At 45.2% G+C, this 24,871-nt stretch overlaps 2 protein-coding genes across 7 annotated transcripts in view; one reads left to right on the top strand and one right to left on the bottom strand.

Moving 5' to 3' along the window:
• Positions 1-3,875, top strand: part of PAQR9 (progestin and adipoQ receptor family member 9) — a 47,759-nt gene extending 43,884 nt beyond the window's left edge. Inside the window, exons 3-5 of the mRNA XM_078767551.1 lie at positions 469-665; positions 2,397-2,780; positions 3,459-3,875. Of these exons, the coding sequence (XP_078623677.1) occupies positions 469-665; positions 2,397-2,780; positions 3,459-3,743 (866 nt within the window). The 3' untranslated portion in view covers positions 3,744-3,875. The remainder of the gene's footprint in view (positions 1-468; positions 666-2,396; positions 2,781-3,458) is intronic.
• A 1,031-nt stretch (positions 3,876-4,906) lies between these two features.
• LOC137415455 (coagulation factor X) overlaps positions 4,907-24,871 on the bottom strand; it is an 80,616-nt gene continuing 60,651 nt past the window's right edge. For all 6 annotated transcript variants that reach the window (XM_078767549.1, XM_068101037.2, XM_068101034.2 and 3 more), the window contains 2 exons: positions 21,100-21,273; positions 4,907-5,411 (listed from right to left, as the gene is read on the bottom strand). In XM_078767549.1, coding sequence (XP_078623675.1) covers positions 5,253-5,411; positions 21,100-21,273 — 333 coding nt within the window. In that variant the 3' untranslated portion in view covers positions 4,907-5,252. The remainder of the gene's footprint in view (positions 5,412-21,099; positions 21,274-24,871) is intronic.

Genomic DNA, 24,871 nt, shown 5'->3' on the forward strand with positions numbered 1-24,871 from the left:
TCATCTTCTTCAATTGCACTATTGAGCTTTTGAACTACCGTTGCGCCATCGTTGAGTGTAGGTCCGCAGGAATAATGTCCTCATTCACAACCATCCCATTTGCAAAGACTTGTAATTCGGTCTAAACAGATTTTAAACCTGCTAGTTTGTGGGCAAGTATCCGTAAGTTGGTTTTGTTTATTGATGATGTCCAGTCATTTTAGGGGATTGGCACATGAGGATCAGCATTTGGATTTGCATGAAACTTGGTGGACAGGATGGGTCGGTGACAAGAACAAGCCGATTAGATTTTAGTTCAGGTCTGAATCCAGATCTGGCCTATCAGTGGGATACAAAACGTAAACTGTTCAGCCTGGTGGAGGTTTGCTTTCTGCTGAATGTTGTTCTCGTTGAACTCTATATCATTGTAGACTGCCACAGTCTCACCATGTCACCTTGTTCTATTTTCCCTGTATATTTTGCACACAGAGAGTCAGCTTTACCCACTGTATGCATATGCCGCTGGGGTTTCTGGAGTTTTTGCGTTTAGCAGCATGGCGCATCTCTTCAATGCACTCTCGCTGCGTGCTCGAGACATTTGGTACTGCCTGGACTATGGTGCAGTGAGCCTATATGGAGCAGCGTCGTCGCTGGCATACTACCATTTTATCAACCCTCACCTGCAGGTTTCTGCTTACATCTTTGCAGCTCAATCACAAATACCTAATCATTACCTCCACCACCAGAGGTGGACAGAGGTTATGTTTTCACTCCTGTCTGTCTGTTTGTCTATCTGGCTGTCTGTGAGCAGCATATCTCAAGAAGTTATGGACGGATTCGAACAAAACTTGGTGGACAGGTTTGGTGTATGACAAAGACGAATTGATTCAATTTTCGTGAAGATCTGGATACGATAAAATAAATATTCCTCAAATTCCTCAAAACAAGTCAGTTCCTCAAATTTCTGCCCTGCTAGAGCTGCCCCGGTCAACTGTAAGTGCTGTTATTGTGAAGTTGAAACATCTAGGAGCAACAACAGCTCAGCTGCGAAGTGGTAGGCTCACAGAACTCACAAGTTCACAAGCTCACAGAACAGGACCGCCGAGTGCTGAAGCTCGTAGCGCATAAAAATCGTCTGTCCTCGGTTGCAACACTCACTACCGAGTTCCAAACTGCCTCTGGAAGCAACGTCAGCACAACAACTGTTCGTCGGTAGCTTCATGAAATGGGTTTCCATGGCCGAGCAGCCGCACACAAGCCTAAGATCACCATGCGCAATGCCAAGCATCGGCTGGAGTGGTGTAAAGCTCGCCGCCATTGGACTCTGGAGCAGTGGAAACACGTTTGCTGGAGTGATGAATCATGCTTCACCATCTGGCAGTCCGATGGACGAATCTGGGTTTGACGGATGCCAGGAGAACGCTACCTGCCTGAATGCATAATGCCAACTGTAAAGTTTGGTGGAGGAGAAATAATGGTCTGGGGCTGTTTTACATGGTTTGGGCTAGGCCCCTTAGTTCCAGTGAAGGGAAATCTTAACGCTACAGCATACATCAACATTCTAGACGATTGTGTGCTTCCAACTTTGTGGCAACAGTTTGGGGAAGGCCCTTTCCTGTTTTGGCATGACAATGCACAAAGCGATGTCCATACAGAAATGGTTTGTCGAGATAGGTGTGGAAGAACTTGACTGGCCTGCACAGAGCCCTGACCTCAACCCCATCGAACACCTTTGGGATGAATTGGAACGCCGACTGTGAGCCAGGCCTAATCGCCCAACATCAGTGCCTGACCTCACTCATGCTCTTGTGGCTGAATGGAAGCAAATCACCGCAGCAATATTCCGACATCTAGTGGAAAGCCTTCCCGGAAGAGTGGAGGCTGTTATAGCAGCAAAGGGGAGACCAACTCCATATGAATGCGCATGATTTTGGAAAGAGATGTTCGACGAGCACATACGGGTGTGATGTTTGGGTGTCTACATACTTTTGGCCATGTAGTGTATATATATATATATATACTGTATATATAAATATAAATAATATAGCATGATATCTCAAAAAGTTATCGATGGATTATGACAAAACTTGGTGGTTGTGTTGAGTCGGTGACAAGAAAACGCTGATTAGATTTTGGTGAACGTCTGGATGCAGATCCAGCCTATCAGTGGGAAACAAGATGTAAACTGTTCATTCTGGTGGAGGGAAACGCTCTGCCGAGTGGAGTTCCAGTTGAGAAATCTAAATGATTCACTGAAGCCATTTGGGACATTTAACATTTCCTAACTTGAAATGATTTATGGTAGTCAGTTCACAAATAAGTTCTACCATGTACTGTATAACAAATAGCTATTTTGACTAACCAATAATTACAGATAATAATCCTTGATGCAGGAAACCATCATCCTTTTGTTCCAGATCCTGGATCCCTGTTATTTGAAATTCTGGGCCAGTGGAAAGTCGCACCCATCTTCTTACTCCTCTAACGTCGCTCTCCCTCAAACCACAGAGCTGAATCCAATTCACACGGATCTCTGTGGCGTGCTTCACACCCTGTTCAAACCTCTGTCTTTCCTATTTGCCTGTGTGTGTTTAACGGCATGTTGCCTGAGTCGGAGAAGATGTTGGAAGCATCGTTACCTTGTGCGGACACTGGTCTTCTTACTGCCTCAGACGCTGACACTGCCTGTGATGGTTGAGCTGACCCTTTACGGGAACTCTATACGTACATCACTCGCCGGTGGTCTGTTTCTTCGCCACTGGGGGTGGCTTGTTCTAGCAGGACTTTTCAATATCACAAAGGTAATGCATCATACTTGCCAAACATTTTTCAACTTGTGGCATTAAAATATACTTTTGTGGCTCACACTGACAATCTTCGGTTTTAATGAAAACTTGTGCGGTTGTCTGGAGCGGGCCCCATAGCACTTAGAGAATCGGCATATTAACCCTTTCGATGGACATATTGAGTTCACTCTAAAGTACAACAAACACAGATCACTGACAGGCTCACTTGGCCAATCATGCCGGCAGATTCGCCGCGGTCGTGTGTTCTGAAATGTCGATTCGCGTCAAATTAACCCAGCGGATGTAGGGATCTTTCAGTCTCATACCCGTGAGGTGTATTCCCACAATTTGTCCGTTTTTATGTCATTTAAACAACTCAAATTGATCTGCTTACATCATGCTACAAACATTCCTCTTTTATAACTGGGCTTCATAATCCTAAAATATGATGTGTTATATTTTAAGAAGGAGGGGAGGAGAAAGGAGCGGTATCCACGGTATATATGGATTCTGGTATCCATATATACCGTAATGGAATATTGAGTGACTATAAAGTAACCCTATGGGACTTCTCTCCTTGCCTAGCACACAATATGAATTGATATGAATTACAACTGCCCTAAGGGTGATATTGTTATCCTTTAAGAGGCCTTGAATGACAATCGTCTTTTCGATGACCTCACATGTCTGCAGATTCCTGAATGTCTCAAACCTGGAACCTTTGACATTGTTGGTCACAGTCATCAGTGGTTCCACATCTTCACATTCCTCTCCATCTTCGACGAAATTTTAATGATGGAGCACACCATGACAACTCGTCCCCTTCCAGCGACCCTCAATGATGGCCTTGCCCCAACTTCGGCCATCTTCGCCTCCACCGTCGGCTTTCTAGCTATCCTGGCTACTCTTATGGTCATTTTCATCGCTGCATTTTGTCGCTGGTTTCCACCCATATTTGATGAAAAGAAGTCTCTATGACTGTTATTGTGGTCCCAGATAAGACTCGATTTTATTAACCAACATCATGTCCCTTTTCACATAAAGGGTGCCATTTAGGAAAGCAATTCCAATTTCCCCGAATGCTGTTTTCCCCTCATGCAACACCGACTGTCTTCCCACTTCATTATCAGGGTTATTACTGCTTACCTGAAGCATGAAATCCTCCAACTTTATGCAATTATAGAAGCACTCATCGAGTCTAAGAAACATCATTTTAGTGATGATCAAATTCAGGGTTACCACCAAAATACCGCCTTTTCATTGGTCGATGTCCCGGATTTCCTTGAAGACTGCTGCATGACCTTGAATCCAATGTGTTTGTTATTTGTGTGCACTTTGACATCACAAACTACTTTGTGACATCTTTTACAATCAGTGGCAACTCTGTAAGCCTCACAATCTCTAGGGACCTGGAAATTGTCCATCGTTTCCTCTAAATGGGAGCACGCTCTCACTTACTAATACCGCTTATTTTGCCTCCAATTGCATGTTTGCTGCTATATGTGTCAAACTAACAACCAAGGAATTGGTGAGTTTTTATTATATCAACGCATAGCCTTGATGGAATGATTTTATCATTGATATATATATATATATATATATATATATATATATATATATATATATATATATATATATATATATATATATATATATACACTTTTGAAACTTCTGCACTATGTTCCACCTTTATACTATAACGTACAATGAAGTTGAGATGTCCTAGCAATACAATGTTGTACCCTTTACATGATTATTATGCTATTTCCCCACCTGAAAGCTGTACTGAGATTGAAGTGGGAGCTCAGGCTATGTTCCTGCTTGTCTCTTCACATTGTGTTTTGAACAGAATGGAGTTAAACCTGAGGAACGAAACCGTTGTCCCGAAGCCCTCAGCGACCCTTAAGGGATTGACCACACAACCTCATAATCAAGTGGAACAATAGCTTATAGGATATGATGACATATTTTTCATGATGATGGATAACTTTGTGCATGTGTAACAGCAGTGGGTCGGGACAAGGATTGTAGGTGTAAAGCTAGCATACGTCTCAGAGAATCGTGTCTTACCTGGACCTTGCTGTACAGACTACTGAATGTGGTTGGTAGGGTAGGAACAAATGGCAATGCATATCCACAGATTTCAGGGGGTGTATTTATTATGAGGAAACTACATCCTTTGGTTATACGTGTAGTGATCTCAAGGCATGCAAAACATTAGGTACCTATGCAATAAAATCCAATCAGAGAAGAAGCTTTTAGTTTTTTTTTTAAACTCATCACTTTTACTTTCAACTTCAACTAACTCACCAATTTGTTGATATGTCCAAGGAAATAATGATGCACTGCAGACAGGGTCTTCTTAAATGCGGTCATTGCGTGGTGGATGTGAAGGTGCAGGAGAGTAAGTGTGGTGGTTGTGGGACCGAAAGGAGGGGTCGGTCGGTAGGTGTTATCATATTATGATGTTATGGCTGTTGCAGCGATTTAACGGCTCATCTGATGGTGGATCCAATCCAAGTAGTTGCTGACCCGAGTGTAGACGCCATACTTCCCACGTTCTGCACAACCCTCCCCCCAACTGATGATACCTGTAATGAACCATGTGTCCTGCCATTGGGTCACAAATGGGCCTCCACTGTCTCCCTGTGGAACATGTTAACACCATTATGTTATCATTCCAACCATCATTATCATTCAAAAAACTGTATTCATGCTTTTTTTCTTTTTTTTGTATACTGAATCGAGGCTCGTGAAAGAGCTTCATCAATTGTTTCCCTTCTCACTGCATCCTTGCAAACAATAATGAAACTGTGTACAAAATTAAGTTTATAAATGACAACATTATAATTTATAAGTCATATTGTAAGTTTATAAATAATGAGATTACAAAAAAGAGCAAAGGAAAACACGCGAGCAAGGAGGAAGAGGAGGAGGTTCAGCAACGTCTGAAACAAAAACATGTGACTTGCTCTTCTTGTCTGGAACTTCTGTCTTCTTGTTGCACTCCTGTCTTGTCTTGTCTGGAGCGGACGTTCCGAGGGAGCGCTTACAGAAGAGTAAGAATACTAAGATGCATACTAAGCTGAGAGGCTCTTTAAAAATCAGGGTGGTGCTTGGGAACGCAGACGAGCACGCTCTAAGGTGACTTTTTTTTTTAGTGTGTACCAAACCATTTCTGCTGGTACTCATTGGAGAACCTAATGTAAAAATTGTGTGAACTTCGGACTATATTAATCATGAAAAAAACTGATGAAATGATTTTAAAAAGGTCCAAGGAGGTGCTTTGTACGGTATGTACATCCCCGTGTGCACATCCTCTACGTAGCGTGGGGAATGTACGCACCACCTGGTGCTATTTTTTATTTTCCATTACAGTGTTCGTCTTATTGTCCATTTTATATTGTTTCAGTATTATTCTTAGTAGTGAGTTTTGTTTGAGACTTTTCTGATGTTTTTTTTAGAAGTCAGATGGTCAGATGCAGGTAATCAATTAAATGAGGAAAATAAAATAATGTATTTTATTAATATAACTCCTTCAACTCTAAATCTAAATAAGCCAGAGAGACGAGAGATTCTTTACTCAACCTAAGACCTGTGCTCCGGGGGTGGTACTCATGTTGAGACCGGCCTGAAAATATTCCTTTCCCCCGGCCCTGGCAAGCTTAATCTGGCACTGGTCACAGAGGTCAAAACAGCAAAAAAAATTAGACTCAAAATTTGATATTGGGTCATTCCTGGAGGAACCTTTTGCCATCTTTCAACTTTTCTTTCGGTGGGAAGCATGGGGATTTGCATCGGCCATCGACTTCCCTCTAATATTCACTTGTGTGACATCCATGTCACCTTCACTGACCGTGATGCCATTACAAAACCGATCATTCACACCAGGAGCTTGGCAAGTACCCATTCATTCATGTTCATGAGATCAGCACCTGCTGAGTTTGAGTTGTACTGGAATACTGTTCACACCGAGTTTAGCACAAGCTAAATACTGAATACTGCCATACTAAGATACTGCCATATCTACCCAATTGGATTCCAACGCATGATAGGAACATGCCCTGAGTACTCTCATTCTGTTTTTAATACCCATAGCAGTCAGGTTGAACTAACATGTGACCTCCTTAACATGTGATGCACTGCAGGAAGGATCTTTCTGTCATTGATGTAGATGTTAATTTGTCTGTTACCTCTGCCACCAACGGTGGACGTAGCTTATGCTTTCATCCCTGTCTGGCTATCTGTGAGCAGGATATCTCAAAAATTTGTGGACAGATGCGGACGAAATTTGATGGACAAGTTGTGTCTGTGTGACAAGGATGAAATGATTCGATTCTGGTGAAGATCCGGATCTGCATCCTATAATTTTTATTGTTAGTAATTATTTTAAAAAAAAAATTTTTTTTAATTTTTAAAACTTTTTTTTATTCTTCGTTAATTTTTTCATTAAAAAAATGTATAAATTTTTAAAACTTTTTTTTAAATGATTTTTCACCATTGAGATATGGGACCAAAAACGATATAGCACAATATCCCAAAAGGTTGTGGACAGATTACGACAAAACTAGGTGGATGAATTAGGTAGGTGACAATAAGAAGGTGATTAGATTTCAGTTATGGCCCAAATCCAGATCCGGCCTATAAGTGGGTTAGAAAATGTAGTGTTCGGCTTGGTGGAGGATATGCGCTCTAGATACTGAGTGACATTCTAGTTTGAGCTGTATTCTCTTTGGAAAATGGGGATTTTGTGGTATAGTCAGAATCTATCGGAAACAAAGGCCTCTGTTTTTCCCAAGTCGAGAAATCAAATCGTCATCTTGGCTTCCAGCACTCAACCTATCTGGTCGCTTCACTGATGTCAGTTGAACAACATAACCCATATACTGTATATGACCATCTGAAGTCTGTAGGTGATGGGCTGAATGCCAGACGTTCGGCGTCAGGATAATGGATTTAGGAAGATGGTGGTGCAGTAAGACGATGTTATGTCTGGGACGTCATTATTCATTACAGCATTACGTCTAGCACTAGTCTAGGCCTTTACGGTGGTGTATTATTCATGACGATGAAAATTGCATTTTGCAACTTGAAAAAAAAAATGACATTTTTTGTCATTTGTCATCAAAAATGATCCCTGAGGACATCATCATCATACTAAAATACGCCATTTCGTGTCTGTCTGTCTGATGAATTTTTGACGCCAATACATTCCATCGTTGCTTATCCAATCTCAACCAAACTTGACAGTATGACGAAGGGTTACAAAATGAAGGTTGTAGCGCATTAATTTGCCCCCCTCCCCAAGGGGATTTTCTCCCCCGAGCGGGTTTTCCCCACCATTTCCGTCAATGGCATTGCGTGTTGAGGTGTATATCAATGTTAAATTAGCTTTATCGTGGCGTTTGTCCAAAGAAGAAGATTTATTGTGGCGTTTTTCCAAAGACGCTTTCAATAACAAAATTAATGATAAATCGCATATTGTTAATGTTATTACAAAACAATATTAATACTTCCCCTAGGCGTTTTCCTGCAGTGATAACGTGTATTAATAGCTTATTGTTATAATGGCGTTTCCGTGGGAGCAACGGCTTCGACAAGAAGTAAAAATATTACAAACCACAAACACGTATGCTTAGCTTTTTAAACAGTCGCTAATGCTCTTTATAACACCAAATGAATAAATTTGGAGGAATCTCGACATCCGTGAAAAAGGTTTACTTACAGAACTGAGCGAAGATCTACTGTATGTTTCAGACGCTCGTATAAAAGGACACGGAGCCGTTAGTAGTTCAAGCAATCCATGTTCCGCGTCCGGCACTCCCGGCCCGGAGGTGACTCCGGAAGTACATGTGCACAGTACACTGGGCGGTGTTATCAACACAAGCTAACACCTATAACATCTCCCTTTTTTAACATTACTAATATCATGTGATGCAATCTATTCTACCAAAATTTCGAAAAGAGATGTAAACTGGTAACACAACATAACAATATTCTGGCTAAATTATAACATAGGATTATGCCAGGAGCTGAACATTTCCACCAATCAATGACATCAAATCAATAACTACATGTCCTTGCTGTTACTTGTAACAGTTCACAGATCAAGTCTGTTTGGGGGTTTTGACAGTCTTCCACTACGGGAGAAAACAGGGCTCCTGTGTGAGAGAGGCTCTTTGACCATCGCCGGTGTTGAGGGTGTGCTGCAGGTCCTCCCTGCTGGTGTGCTCACTCTCACCAAATGCCTCTTAGCATTGCAGCCCTCAGGCTCAATGGCAGTTTTGTCTTCACTTTGCACATCCGGTCTTGTGATGCTCTGGTTGTGCCTTTCCTCCGCTAGCAAATCCGAGGGCTGTCCATAACAGGGAGGTGGTGCCGACTCAGCTACTCTCAGGTCCACACGATTGCGGCGATACAGGGCACCCTCCACATCCACGAGATAGGAGCGTGGGGCAACCTGTTGCACGCAGCTTCCTATTTTCCAGCGACCAGTTCGGTCTCCAGGCAGTGGTTTCATACGGATGCACTCATCAACTTTTAGTTCAGGTAAGTCTCTGGCTGACCTGTCATAGCCGAGCTTGGATATCTGCTTTTTTTGACGCAGTTTCTCCAAAACACCTGGCACCACACAAGGCTCGAGCAACTTGTTGGTCACAGGTAAAGGTGTTTTCAGCCTTCTTGACATCAAGCGCTGCGTTGGGCTGCTGTCCATGCCCTCAGTTGGTGTGTTCCTCCACTGGAGTATGGCCTTCCAGGGGTCATTGCCATCACATGTAGCTTTCTTGCACAGGTTCTTTACGATTTTGACGGCAGACTCAGCTTTGCCATTGGCTTTTGGGTGTCGTGGAGAGGATGTGAGATGCTCGAATTCCCATTCGATGGTAAAGCGTCTGAATTGCTCGCCTGCAAATTGAGGCCCATTGTCAGAGATTACACGGTCCGATTGACCGTGACGTGCGAATTGTGCCTTGCATCGCCGGATTGTTGTCTCAGCAGACAGGTCTGGGAGCAGCTCAATTTCCCAGAAGTCAGAATAGTGATCGACCATCAGGAGGAAGTCTTTCCCAATGTACTTGAATAAGTCCATGCTGATGATCTGCCAGGGCCGTGTGGGCAACTCGTGCGACATCATCGTCTCCTTTTGCTGCTCATGTGCATATTCATTGCACACGGAACATTTATTGACAAAGTCTTTGATCTCTGCTTGCATGTTTGGCCAGAAGAGAGTATCGCGTGCTTGCCTGTAGCATGCTTCCCCTCCAATGTGGCTGGAGTGGATTCGTGCCAGCATCTCTGGGCGCAAAGACTTCGGTATGATAACTCTCTGACCTTTGAACAGCACGCCATTCTGCACACTGATTTCATCTCTGCATAGCCAATAATCTCTAACAGCAAGAGATGTCTCCTCTCTCTGGTCAGGCCACCCGGCCAAGACAACAGCTTTTAGTGCTTGCAGGTATTCGTCTCTGTCTGTGTGCTGTCTGATCTGAAGCAGGCGTCGATCAGTGACGTTCAGGTAATCTGCCTGATTGATCTGCTCCACATCATACTGCTCATGCTACATGCTACAAACTGTGTGTCGCTCATGTTCCACATTGGAAGTACTGACCGCTGCTGTTGCCCTGCTGAGCATGTCGCTGATATACATTTTAGGCCCAGGCTTGTACACAACCCTGAGGCTGTAGTTCTGGAGTGTGAGCAGCATGCTCTGGAGTCGCTTAGGTGCGCTTAGGAGAGGCTTGCTGAAAATGGCAATGAGCGGCTTGTGATCAGTCTCTGCCATGATCACTTCCCGGCCATACAGATAGTGATGGAAGCGTTGACAGGCAAACACTATGCTCAGGCATTCTTTTTCGATTTGTGCATAGTTTTGTTCCGTCAGCGTTATTTGCCCTTGATGCAAATGCAACCGGTTGTCCCTCTTGCATGAGACAGCACCCCAGTCCATTTTGGCTTGAGTCACTTTGTATAGTGACTGGCTTTGAGATGTCATAGTACCTTAATACAGGCATCATGGTGACCAGGCGCTTTATTTCCTGCACTGCAGCATCGTGTTTCGGTAGCCAATGCCATATCGCATCCTTGTCCAGCAGTCTCCTCAATGGCTCACAAACCTCAGAAAGGTGTGGCATGAATTTGGCAAGGTAGGTCACAAAGCCAATGAAACGCTGGACCGCCTTCCCATCTGTTGGGTGTGACATTTCCAGAATGGCTCTCACCTTTTCAGGATCAGCCGTCAGGCCATTTGAAGACAGTACATGTCCATGGAAACAGACCTTTGCTACCTTGAACTGCAGCTTCTTCAGGCCAAGTCTTAGTTTAACGTGCCTGCAACGGTCCATCAGTGCCAGTAACTTTGCATCATGGTCATTATCTGCCTCGTCATCTGTATCCCCGCAGCCAACAATGAGGATGTCATCTGCAATGGGCTCTACTCCATCTAGCCCAGCCAATAGCTCATGGTGCTTGCGTTGGTACACCTCTGGTGCTACGGAGACTCCAAAAGGCAGTTTGAGCCACCGTTTCCTGCCTCAGGGAGTCCAAAATGTTGTCATGTAACTGCTCTTCTTGTCTAGCTTGCATTGTAAAAAGGCATCACGTGCATCTACGAGTGTGAATACCCGTGCCTTTGGTAATTTGTATATGACATCTTCAAGTGTTGGCATGAGGTAGTGCGATCTTCGCAGTGCTTGGTTCAAAAACTTTGGATCTATGCAAATTCTCAGCTTCTCAGGCTTTTTTTTATTATGACCATGTTACTTATCCAGTCTGTCGGATTGGTCACAGTGGTAATGTGCCCATCTGCCTCATGTCTGTCCAGCTGTGCCTTCATGGCGGACTTCATGGCCACGGGTACATTGCGCGCAGAGCACTGTACTGGACGGATTTGGGCGTCCAGTTCAAAATGTATTTCTCCTGGAACTGACTCTATTGGCCCATTGAAAACATCGTTGTCCATGCTTATGAGCTGTTGTTTGGTCAAAGGCCCAGTCAGATGGTGCTCCATTTTGTGCAGTTCAGCAGGGACAGTGAAGTGCATCAGTCCCAAGCGCTCACATGTGGAGCCTGACAACAGGGGTTTCTGACTGACCTCCACAATTTCAAACTCAAGCTTGTGTGTTCGTCCACGTATTACACACTTTGTTTTGAAAAGTCCCAGTGACTTCAACATCTCGCCAGAATACAACTTCAGTCTCGTGTTACTTGGTAAGAGTTGCGCTTTCGGTGCGAGATTCATCTTGTCTTTACGGCTCATTACGTTGCACGTTGCCCCAGATTCAAGCTGGCATTGCTGTAACTTGGTATGCAGTTGTAGTGTGATGAACCATTTTTTCCCTCTCGACCTCAAAGCACCGATGCACTTGCTTGTGTAAATGAAATTGCCACTGTTATCATCTTCCTCTTCAGATTCAGTATTTTCCACCTTGTGCAGCTGCCCTGCTGCGGGCCTTCTCGTGCTCTTAAAGCATACTTTGGCAAAGTGATTAGCCGTGCCACATAACCTGCATGCCTTACCATAGGCTGGACAGTGTTCTCGTCCTCGTCTGTGTGCATTGCCACAGTATTTACATGTGGCCCGGTCGTCTGTCGACATGCTGGGAGGGTGGTCGTTTTGCCTTGTTGCTTTTGGAGGGCCGGTCCTGCTGCACTGTTGCCTCGCTGTGACATTGACACTGTCGATCAGTGGCTTTTCCTGCTCCATTGTTTTCATCCGCATGTCCGTGAGCTCCGCTGCCCGGCATGTCTCGATGGCTGTTTCGGGTTAATCCCGTACCCTCAGGAGGCGACGGCATGTACTCTCATTAGCAATGCCGAGAACGATTTTGTCTCTAATCAGCTCGTCCTTCAATAAGCCACATTCACAAGATGCCGCTTTCTCTCTGAGACGCGTAACAAAATTGTCAATCGATTCTCCCTCTTCTTGCTTACAGCTGCCGAACACGTATCGTTCAAAAATCACGTTTCTTGCCGGCTTGAAGTACGTCTCCAACGCAATTAGTATGGCCGCCACGTCTTTCTCCTGCTCGGCTGGGAGATTCAAGTTGTGCTTATAAACATGACGACATTCGCTGTCCATCACCCTTCTCAGAGTTGCCGCTTGCACTTCCCTTGGCTTCTCATTCAGACCGGTTGCGAGTAGATAATCCTCAAATTCAGCTCTAAAATTGTCCCAATTACTGCTCCAGTCACCACTCATTTTCATCGTGTCTGGGTGTGGAATGTTGGCAGCCATGTTGATCAAGGCCGATGCCCGAGGCGTTTCAGCACAGCACGTTGCGGCGGGAGATCACAGTTAATAGTTATTCACTCACTTTTGTACACGCGGTGGTGCTTCAAGGAGTCCGTTATGGGGTAACTTGCATCAAGCCACTTCTGTCACCATGTTTCAGACGCTCGTATAAAAGGACATGGAGCCGTTAGTAGTTCAAGCAATCCATGTTCCGCGTCGGGCACTCCCGGCCCGGAGGTGACTCCGGAAATACATGTGCACAGTACACTGGGCGGTGTTATTAACACAAGCTAACACCTATAACACTGTACTCGATATAACCCACAAATGTTGGGTTAATAACATGGCTCTTTCTGCCGCTACCGTGGCATTTTTCTTAGCGAACTTTTGAAACTTGTTCCTGCTGTTTGATACGAGACTGAAAGGGAGAAGCTCGGGTTGTGCTCCTTTACCAAGCAGCTAGCTAGCGCTTGCAAAGCCAGCCGTTCCTTAACGGTTTTGAATGGAGTGCTTGCTCAAATGCTTAAACCACTTGGCGATCTCTCCACAAGAAACTTGGTAAATGAACACACACCCAATGTTCTTGGGATCCGACAATAGATCGACTGTAATCTACATATCCCAAAGAGGCATGACCCTTTTTCCGCTCCCATAGTGAGCGGGTGTACTAGTCATACTAAAATATGCCATTTGTGTCTGTCTGATGAATTTTTGATGCCAATACATTCCATCGATACTTATCCAATCTCAACCAAACTGAACAGTATGACGAAGGGTTACAAAATGAAGGTTGAAGCACATTCATTTGCCCCCCTCCCCAAGGGGATTTTCTCCCCTGAGTGGGTTTTCCCCACCATCTTTGCGTCTTTGGGCTTCCTGAAAAGCGCTATATAAAATAAATGCATTATTATTATTATTATTATTGCTGTCAATGGCATTGCATGTTGAGGTGTATATCCATGTTAAATTAGCTTTATCGTGGCGTTTGTCCAAAGAAGAAGATTTATTGTGGCGTTTTTCCAAAGACGCTTTTAATAACAAAATTAATGATAATCGCATATTGTAAATGTTATTACAAAACAATATTAATACTAATAATGTCCCACTTCCCCAAGGCGTTTTCCTGCAGTGATAACGTGTATTAATAGCCGGCGAAGCCGGTGTTGTCAATAAACGAGTACGTATTATGTTGAAAACCTGATTATGCCTTGGCTCGAGAATCCGAAGCGCAGTGGGCGCAGCCATCTTGCGGAGGCGGAAGTATGCATAACAAATTTAAAACGTTCATTAGGAGTTTCTTTCACCCGTCGTCGTTTGATTCACAATCTTATGCACCTCCGATGTATTAATAAAATAATTTAAGACCAACATCGGCCCGCACGGGCCTGGTTATCTTCAACAAAACGTGTCACCAAACACCGGACCCAATGAGAGTCGAGCATTTGCAAAAATATTTCTAAAATGAAAGCGCTCAATGGTGGGCGCCATCGACCGGATGCGGAAGTTTGCATAAAACAATTGCGAAAAAGTTCAATAGGACTTTGTTTCACCCGTCGTTCTTTGATTCACAATCTAATGAAACCTCTCATTAGTAATTAAAATACGTTAAGACCAACCTCGTTATCTTCAACGAAAATCATCATCAAACACCAGAACCAATGGCAACCAGACCAACGAAGCCGGTGTTGTCAATAAACGAGTACGTATTATGTTGAAAACCTGATTATGCCTTGGCTCGAGAAACCAAAGCGCAGTGGGCGCAGCCATCTTGCGGAGGCAGAAGTATGCATAACAAATTTAAAACGTTCATTAGGAGTTTCTTTCACCCATCGTCGTTTGATTCACAATCTTATGCACCTCCGATGTATTAATAAAATAATTTAAGACCAACATCGGCCCGCACGGGCCTGGTTATCTTCATAAAAACGCGTCACCAAACACCGGACCCAATGAGAGTCGAGCATTTGCAAAAATATTTCTAAAATGAAAGCGCTCAATGGTGGGCGCCATCGACCGGATGCGGAAGTTTGCATAAAACAATTGCGAAAAAGTTCAATAGGAGTTTGTTTCACCCGTCGTTCTTTGATTCACAATCTAATGAACCCTCTCATTAGTAATTAAAATACGTTAAGACCAACCTCGTTATCTTCAACGAAAATCGTCATCAAACACCAGAACCAATGAGATTCGAGCATTTGGAAAAATATTTTTAAAAAAGCTTATTACGCGTTTTGGACGGTGAAAACGGCGTCAAATATTCTAACATTGACGAAGAATTATTTTTTAGAAATCTCGCGGCCGTACGGGATAGTTTTTCACGGCCAGAAATACGGTATAAGCGGTTTACATATTTAGTTTAGAAATACGGATAGTTTTTCACGGCCGGAAATATCCGAAGTTGAGACGGAATTCACCGAATTAATCACTGCAAGCTAACTTCTTCTGGTGGACGAAGCCGCCGTGCCCGGAGAGTCAGAGAACCAGCCCTGGCGCCTGACAGCGACTGAAGTTAGAAGACTACACACTTACTGTGAAAACGTATGTTAAGCCCAGTTAAAAATAGGCCTTAAGCTAGCACATCGTATAGTTACTTCCTTAAGCTTCTTGTGACATTTATTGTATGCAGGTATTGCCATTGGGGAGGACTGTCTGCTCTTCTCTTTTACCAAGTCTTACCAGGTACGGTACCTACTACACCTACCTACTACCAACTACCTACCTACCTACTACCAACTACCTAACCTACTGATGCCATGGTGATGGGTAAAATAGTGGCAAGAGGTTTTGGCTTCGCCGGCTCATTGCAGCTTTGCAGTCGGTACTAGTAGCCGGCTAAGCCGGTGTTGTCAATAAACGAGTACGTATTATGTTGAAAACCTGATTATGCCTTGGCTCAAGAATCCGAAGCGCAGTGGGCGCAGCCATCTTGCGGAGGCGGAAGTATGCATAACAAATTTAAAACGTTCATTAGGAGTTTCTTTCACCCGTCGTCGTTTGATTCACAATTTTATGCACCTCCGATGTATTAATAAAATAATTTCAGACCAACATCGCCCCGCACGGGCCTGGTTATCTTCAACAAAACGCGTCACCAAACACCGAACCCAATGAGAGTCGAGCATTTGCAAAAATATTTCTAAAATGAAAGTGCTCACTGGATGGAGTGCTGGAGACAGCCATCGACCGGATGCGGAAGTTTGCATAAAACAATTGCGAAAAAGTTCAATAGGAGTTTGTTTCACCCGTCGTTCTTTGATTCACAATCTCATGAAACCTCTAATTAGTAATTAAAATACGTTAAGACCAACCTCGTTATCTTCAACGAAAATCGTCATCAAACACCAGAACCAATGAGATTCGAGCATTTGAAAAAATATTATTACGCGTTTCGGACGGTGAAAACGGCGTCAAATATTCTAACATTGACGAAGAATTATTTTTTAGAAATCTCGCGGCCGTATGGGATAGTTTTTCACGGCCAGAAATACGGCATAAGCGGTTTACATATTTAGTTTAGAAATACGGATAGTTTTTCACGGCCGGAAATATCCGAAGTTGAGACGGAAGTCACCGAATTAATCACTGCAAGCTAACGTCTGCTGGTGGAGGAAGCTGCCGTGCCCGGAGGGTCAGAGAACCAGCCCTGGCGCCTGACAGCGACTGAAGTTAGAAGACTACACACTTACTGTGAAAACGTATGTTAAGCCCAGTTAAAAATAGGCCTTAAGCTAGCACATCATATAGTTACTTCCTTAAGCTTCTTGTGACATTTATTGTATGCAGGTATTGCCATTGGGGAGGACTGTCTGCTCTTCTCTTTTACCAAGTCTTACCAGGTACGGTACCTACTACACCTACCTACTATCAACTACCTACCTACCTACTACCAACTACCTAACCTACTGATGCCATGGTGATGGGTAAAATAGTGGCAAGAGGGTTTGGCTTCGCCGGCTCATTGCGGCTTTGCAGTCGGTACCAGGAGCCGGCGAAGCCGGTGTTGTCAATAAACGAGTACGTATTATGTTGAAAACCTGATTATGCCTTGGCTCGAGAATCCGAAGCGCAGTGGACGCAGCCATCTTGCGGAGGCGGAAGTATGCATAACAAATTTAAAACGTTCATTAGGAGTTTCTTTCACCCGTCGTCGTTTGATTCACAATCTTATGCACCTCCGATGTATTAATAAAATAATTTAAGACCAACATCGGCCCGCACGGGCCTGGTTATCTTCAACAAAACGCGTCACCAAACACCGGACCCAATGAGATTCGAGCATTTGAAAAAATATTTCTAAAATGAAATCACTCACTGGATGGAGTGCTGGAGACAGCCATTGACCGGATGCGGAAGTTTGCATAAAACAATTGCGAAAAAGTTCAATAGGAGTTTGTTTCACCCCGTCGTTCTTTGATTCACAATCTCATGAAACCTCTAATTAGTAATTAAAATACGTTAAGACCAACCTCGTTATCTTCAACAAAAATCGTCATCAAACACCAGAACCAATGAGATTCGAGCATTTGAAAAAATATTATTATGCGTTTCGGACGGTGAAAACGGCGTCAAATATTCTAACATTGACGAAGAATTATTTTTTAGAAATCTCGCGGCCTTGATTCACAATCTTATGCACCTCCGATGTATTAATAAAATAATTTAAGACCAACATCGGCCCGCACGGGCCTGGTTATCTTCAACAAAACGCGTCACCAAACACCGGACCCAATGAGAGTCGAACATTTGCAAAAATATTTCTAAAATGAAAGCGCTCAATGGTGGCCGGTGGGTGCCATCGACCGGATGCGGAAGTTTGCATAAAACAATTGCGAAAAAGTTCAATAGGAGTTTGTTTCACCCGTCGTTCTTTGATTCACAATCTAATGAAACCTCTCATTAGTAATTAAAATACGTTAAGACCAACCTCGTTATCTTCAACGAAAATCGTCATCAAACACCAGAACCAATGAGATTCGAGCATTTGAAAAAATATTATTACGCGTTTCGGACGATGAAAACGGCGTCAAATATTCTAACATTGATGAAGAATTATTTTTTAGAAATCTCGCGGCCGTATGGGATAGTTTTTCACGGCCAGAAATATGGTATAAGTGGTTTACATATTTAGTTTAGAAATACGGATAGTTTTTCACGGCCGGAAATATCCGAAGTTGAGACGGAATTCACCGAATTAATCACTGCAAGCTAACTTCTTCTGGTGGACGAAGCTGCCGTGCCCGGAGAGTCAGAGAACCAGCCCTGGCGCCTGACAGCGACTGAAGTTAGAAGACTACACACTTACTGTGAAAACGTATGTTAAGCCCAGTTAAAAATAGGCCTTAAGCTAGCACATCGTATAGTTACTTCCTTAAGCTTCTTGTGACATTTATTAACGCACAGGTTGTAAACCTGGTGCGTTATAGCGTTTGCCTGGGAATTTCTGTCTCTCCAAAAGTGAAGCTAGTTTCTGTCGCTCATTTCTGTCGCTCAGATGTGTAAACAGTTTCTGTCGCTCAGATGTGTAAACATGACGTCATCAAATCTATATTTAGGCTAACCATGGGCTACCCCTTTGGCTGGTACGCGGCCGCTCGCTAGTACATAATGTGAATACATTTCGTGAAAAGTACATAATGTGAATACTAGTAGCAATTTTACAAAAACCATGGCATAATTTCAAATCTTGACCCGAGATGATAATTATGCTACATCATTATGCTGCCGGTTCTGCTGCGAACTACTTCACCATGGAAAGTACCATATGAATAATAATTTCCATGTGCCAACCTGGGCGGAATCCAAGTGGATTCACTTGACTTGTTGTATGCAGGTATTGCCATTGGGGAGTACTGTCTGCTCTTCTCTTTTACCAAGTCTTACCAGGTACGGTACCGACTACACCTACCTACTACCAACTACCTACCTACTACCAACTACCTACCTACCTACTACCAACTACCTAACCTACTGATGCCATGGTGATGGGTAAAATAGTGGCAAGAGGTATGCAGGTATTGGGGAGGACTGTCTGCTCTTCTCTTTTACCAAGTCTTACCAGGTACGGTACCTACTACACCTACCTACTACCAACTACCTAACCTACTGATACCATAGTGATGGGTAAAATAGTGGCAAGAGGCTTTGGCTTCGCCGGCTCATTGCGGCTTTGCAGTCGGTACTAGTAGCTTATCTTACTATAATTCACCAAATGTATGTCTGTCTGTTCGAAGGTACCGTAAAAACTGCTGAACCGATCGCAAATATATTTTGGGTGGGTAATCCTGGGACCCCCTGGAGTAAAATCGGCTATTTAGTTTTCCCAATTTCAGCTTTGGTCTCCAGCATTCTCAGGTTTGGACTCCCGCATAACATTCGCGTTCGCATAACGTTCATTGTGACTAAGTTCTCATTGTGACGATGTTGTGACGATGTATGTGTTCACGGTAGTGTTTGACGTGACGGTATGAAGGTAATTTTGTAATGTTTTTCGTTTCCTAATCCTTTAATGAACGTTCAATGTTTAATGCACATTTAATGTTTAATGAACCTATAATGCCCTTCGATGTCGGGGGCTGCATGTGCACTACACTGGACGGGCCAGCGTGTACCTTGCCCTTTGCCGTCAGGCTCGGGTAAACCGCTGAGCCCCATCCGTGATGGGGACTGGGGCTTGAGACAGTGTCCCACGAACGAGGAATTCCCAGTAAGCGCGAGTCATCAGCTCGCGTTGATTAAGTCCATGCCCTTTGTACACACCGCCCGTCGCTACTACCGATCGGACGGTTTGATGAGATCCTCGGATCAGCCCCTGCACGGGCCGTTCTCGGCTCGTACCGGTGCACCGAAAAGATGAGCGAACTTGACTGTCTAGAGGAAGTAAAAGTCGTAACAAGGTTTCCGTCGGTGAACCTGCGGAAGGATCATTATCGGGACAACATAAGAGCGAGCGTGGTACGTGGTACGTGATCGTCCATGTACTGTTTAGCCATGTACTGTTTAGATTTTGATGGTTTGCGTGTGATATGATTCAACAGATGTTTATATGAATCGTTTAAAATAAAAAAGCCTTCAATTTCTGATATTTTACCTTTTCATTTGGGCTTCCCAATTGAAGCCCCGCCCGTAGGGCGGGTACTGTTGCTAGTTGTTATAATGGCGTTTCCGTTGGAGCAACGGCTTCTACAGGAAGTAAAAATATTACAAACCACAAACATGTATGCTTAGCTTTTTAAACAGTCGCTAATGCTCTTTATAACACGAAATGAAGAAATTTGGAGGAATCCCGACATCCGTGAAGAAAGGTTTACTTACAGAACTGAGCGAAGATCTACTGTACTCGATATAACCAAAAAATGTTGGGTTAATAATATGGCCCTTTCTGCCGCCACCGTGGCATTTTCCGTAGCGAACTTTTGAAATTTGCTCCTGCTGTTTGATACGAAACTGAAAGGGAGAAGCTCGGGTTGTGCTCATTTACCAAGCAGCAAGCTAGCGCTTGCAAAGCCAGCCGTTCCTTGACGGTTTTGAATGAAGTGCTTGCTCAAATGCTTAAACCACTTGGCGATCTCTCCACAAGAAACTTAGTAAATGAACACACACCCAATGTTCTTGAGATCCGTCCATAGATCGACTGTAATCTACATATCCCAAAGAGGAATGACCCTTTTTTCCGCTCCCATAGTGAGTGGTGTACTAGTGTGTTGTTAATGATGGTAGGTCACACCAAATGGTCAAGATTTGCAGTAAGCGCTATATTTTTGAAATTGGGTGCAACTTAAGAAACAAAGGTTGGAAGAATACGGTCGGGCATCACAACTGGGTAGAAAGACACAGTCAGCGTCATTGTGTACAATGTGGGACACTGTCTCCTGGCTACCACACCCAACAAATACCGGACAATGGTTCTCGAGGTGTGGCATGCCAAAGGCCAGGTGTAGATGATTAAACCAATGAAACAATTTACCGACCTATACAATACACAACCCTAGTGTAGGCTGGAAAAGAGGATGGTATAAGCACAAATGAAGGGTAAGACATTCATACAACACAGAGTCATTCATACACCTCCCAATCCCAGCATGCCAAGACAGTGTCGCTCACCTTGCATGCGTCCTGGCCTCCCTGCTCATATCCAGCACAAAACATATTGCGAGTGATGAGATTCCGAGTCGATGCTTTGCACAAGTCGGATCTGACTGCAGGCAATTCTACACGCTGGAGGATTGGAGAACCACCACGGTTTTCTGCCAGTCGACCCCAGCCACTGATGACCCCCTGCCACAATAAGCTCATCGTCATTTTCCTGCCATTTTTTATTAGTTCTCCACATACATGTCTAAATCCAAGTCAAATGTATGTATAAGTGTTGCGACATATTATTGTCCATATCTTCTTCAGCCATTGCACGATATCTGTAAATCACTTGGGATTTTTTTTCCTTCTGCCACATGTCTCAACAACAGGTCTCTTTCGCAACATGTATAGAATATCCTACCTGGATTGTAAAGCCCTACTTTGCTTAATATGTCCAATTTGGTGGAGATCAGGACATGGAAGCGTCTCACCTTGTCTCATTTGGAACTATTTGTGTTGGGTTTTGAAGATCCATTTTAAAAGTAGGATCAGTACATCGACACTACTTATTTGCCATCTGGGCACCATGCCCGGCCTACCCCCATCTCTGTCCGACATTGGAAAAAGCATAACCCTCAAAATGATAGTGGGTTGATAAACCTGGTGAGATTGGTCACACTGAGAGCAGGTGCTCTGCATTTGGGTCTCAAAATTAAAAAAAACAGGTTATTGGACAAATTCTCCAGGCCAGAGGCCTTTGCAGAACTCTGAGAGGAAGGAGTGCATTTTTACCTCCGCCACCAAAGGTGGATGGAGGTTATGTTTTCACCCCTGTCTGTCTGTCTGTCTGTTTGTTTGTGAACAAGATATCTCAACAAGTTATAGACGGATTCGGACGACATTTGGCAGAGAGGTAGCGTATGTGACAAGGATGAAATGATTCGATCTGGTACACAGTCAGACCCCGATGTTCCTGGAAAATGCCATGAATGCCAAATCTGCGAATGTGGAGGAAAATTCCACAAATGTGGAGGAAAATTCCACAAATGTGGAGGAAAATCCGCGAATGATGAATAAAATCCCCAAACGTCGAGGAAAATCCCCAAATGTCGAATCTCATGGTTGGTGAAGATCTGAATATGGATTCGGATATGAGAATTATTTAGTTTTTGAGTGATTCTTCACCATTGAGAGATAGGGCTAAAATCAACATACTGCAGAATATCTCAAAAAGTTATGGATGGATTTGGACGAAACATGTTGGACAGGTTGTGTGTGTGACAAGGAAGAGTCGATTCAATTTTGGTGAAGATCCTGATCCGGATCCGGTTAGTAATTTTTTAAAAGTGATTCTTCACCATTGGGAGATAGGGGCAAAACTATACAAAGCAGGATATCTCAAAAAGTTATGGATGGATGATTTTGATTAAATGTGATTCTGTATTGTGATTTTCTGGTCTACTCTAGGATACAAAACGTAAACTGTTCACCTGGTGGAGGTGTGCTCTCTACTGAGAGCCTTCTAGTTTCACTATGGGGCAGAATAGTTTCTGGCAGTGGTTTCCAAACTTTTTGGCATGATGTCCTTTTGGTTTTCACCAAACCCTCACGCCCCCACCCATTTTTTTAAAATTGAAATAAATGTTATTCCAGATGCAGTAAAGCACAGTTGGACACGACGCCACCATGGCCCCTGCCCGCTGTTGATACTACACTACTACAGAGATGATTGAAGAATATGTAGACCGCAATGCAATGAGCAGAAAGAGCTCTATTTCTTGACTTTTGCAACCACCATCTGGCAACTACTTGAAATTTTGTAGAAAGATGAGGAAAAATACATTGAATAAACACACAAAGTCGTCAAGGATAAAACTTGCACATTATTCAGTAATAGTAATTTAAAATTTCAGAACTTCTGTTTGTCGCCCTCTTGAGACCTGTTGGGGGATTGTATAATAATACATGATACATTGTATAATAATATACATTGTATTGAAGGAGCTGGGGCTCCCACGTCGATCGGAAGAATGGACGCGACAAAAAGCTGGAATTCATCCGAGTTGCTTTAATCAAACCAAACACTCAGGCACTCTGAAAAGCCCGTTTATCGGGCAGCAATATATATACATATTATCCCGGAGCGTTTGCCCAGGAAAGGCGAGAGGGGGCGTGGCCCAGCGTCCTGGCTGCGGCCTGGCAAGTTGAGGGCGAGCCTGCCCGGGCATGCCCGGGCGTCCTGACCGAGGCCTGGCAAGTTGAGCGCGGGCCTGCCCGGGCGTCCTGGACGAGCCCGGCATGGTGATCGCTCCGCGTCCTTGATAGGTGCAAGGCGATTGTGAAAACCCAGCGGTAGCCGCTACACACATCCCCCCAGAATCGACTTGCACCGGCAGGGTCAATTTGAGGGGGGTCCTGATGACCCGGCCGAAGCGACCCCTGGCGGGTCGTGGGAGGGGGTCCGGTGTGGTGGTGGGCGGTCGAGTGGGGGGCACCGTGGATGGGGGGCGGCCTCGCCGTGGCGGAAGGGCCACCCGTGGTGGGTGGTCGACGTCCACGTGCGCCGGCTTGAGGCGGTCCACCGCAATCCGGTCCGACCTGCCGCCGATGTCGATGACGAACGACTTGTCGTCCCGTCGCAGCACCCGGAAGGGCCCGTCGTACGGCGGCCGGAGTGGCCCCCGATGTGCGTCGTGACGCACAAAAACATACTCCGCTGTGTGAAGTGCTGGGGGGACGTAGGACTGGGGGTCACCGTGGTGGGATGTTGGCACGGGGGCAAACCGTCGGGCGGCCTCCTGGAGGTCCGAGCGCTGGTGAGCTGCGGACCAGGGACTGGTAGCGTCGGGCACGAATTCGCCCCCGGACGTGTAGCGCCTGGCCATAGACCAGTTCGGCGGTGGATGCCTGGAGGTCCTCCTTGGGGGCCGTGCGGAGGCCCAAAAGGACCCATGGCAGCCGGTCGGCCCAACCGCCGTCTTGAAGGCCAGCCATGAGCGCGGCCTTCATGGAGCGGTGGAATCGCTCGCACAACCCGTTTGCTTGGGGGTGGTAGGCCGTAGTACGGTGGAGCTTGACCCCCAGGTTGCGGGCGACCGCGCCCCACAGCTCGGAGGTGAACTGTGGTCCGCGGTCTGACGAGATGTCCGCCGGTGCGCCGAAGCGGGCGACCCAGGTGGCGATGAAAGCCTGCGCCACGTCGGCGGTGGTGGTGGAGACGAGGGGAACAGCCTCCGGCCACCTGGTGGTCCTGTCCACCATGGTGAGCAGGTGTGTGAACCCCCGTGATGGGGGGAGGGGGCCCACCAGATCCACGTTGACGTGGTCAAAACGTCGTTCGGGCACGGTGAAAGGTGCCAGCGGGGCCTGGGTGTGTCGGTGGACCTTGGCCCGTTGGCAGGCCGTGCAGGTGCTGGTCCAATCGCGGACGTCCCGACGAAGGCCGTGCCAGACGAATCGCGCCGACACCAGCTTCTGGGAAGCTTTCCGGCCCGGGTGGGAAAGGCCGTGGAGGGAGGCGAAGATGCGGCGTTGCCAGGTGACGGGCACGATGGGGCGAGGCTGGCCTTGGGAGACGTCGCAGAGCAGGACAGTGTCCGCGAAGGGGATGTCGGCCAGGCGGAGGCCCGTGTCCGCCACCCGGAGGGCTTGCACCGTGGTGTCGGTGGTTTGGTCCGCCGCCATAAGCGCAAAGTCCACGCCCAGGTGGACCGCGTTCGCGCTGGCCCGGGAAAGACAGTCGGCCACGGCGTTGTTTTTGCCGGCGACGTGCCGGATGTCCGTGGTAAACTCCGACACG

Source organism: Myxine glutinosa, chromosome 13 (genome assembly GCF_964187855.1).
Source record: "Myxine glutinosa chromosome 13, kmMyxGlut1.1, whole genome shotgun sequence".
Classification (NCBI taxonomy): Eukaryota; Metazoa; Chordata; class Myxini; order Myxiniformes; family Myxinidae; genus Myxine; species Myxine glutinosa.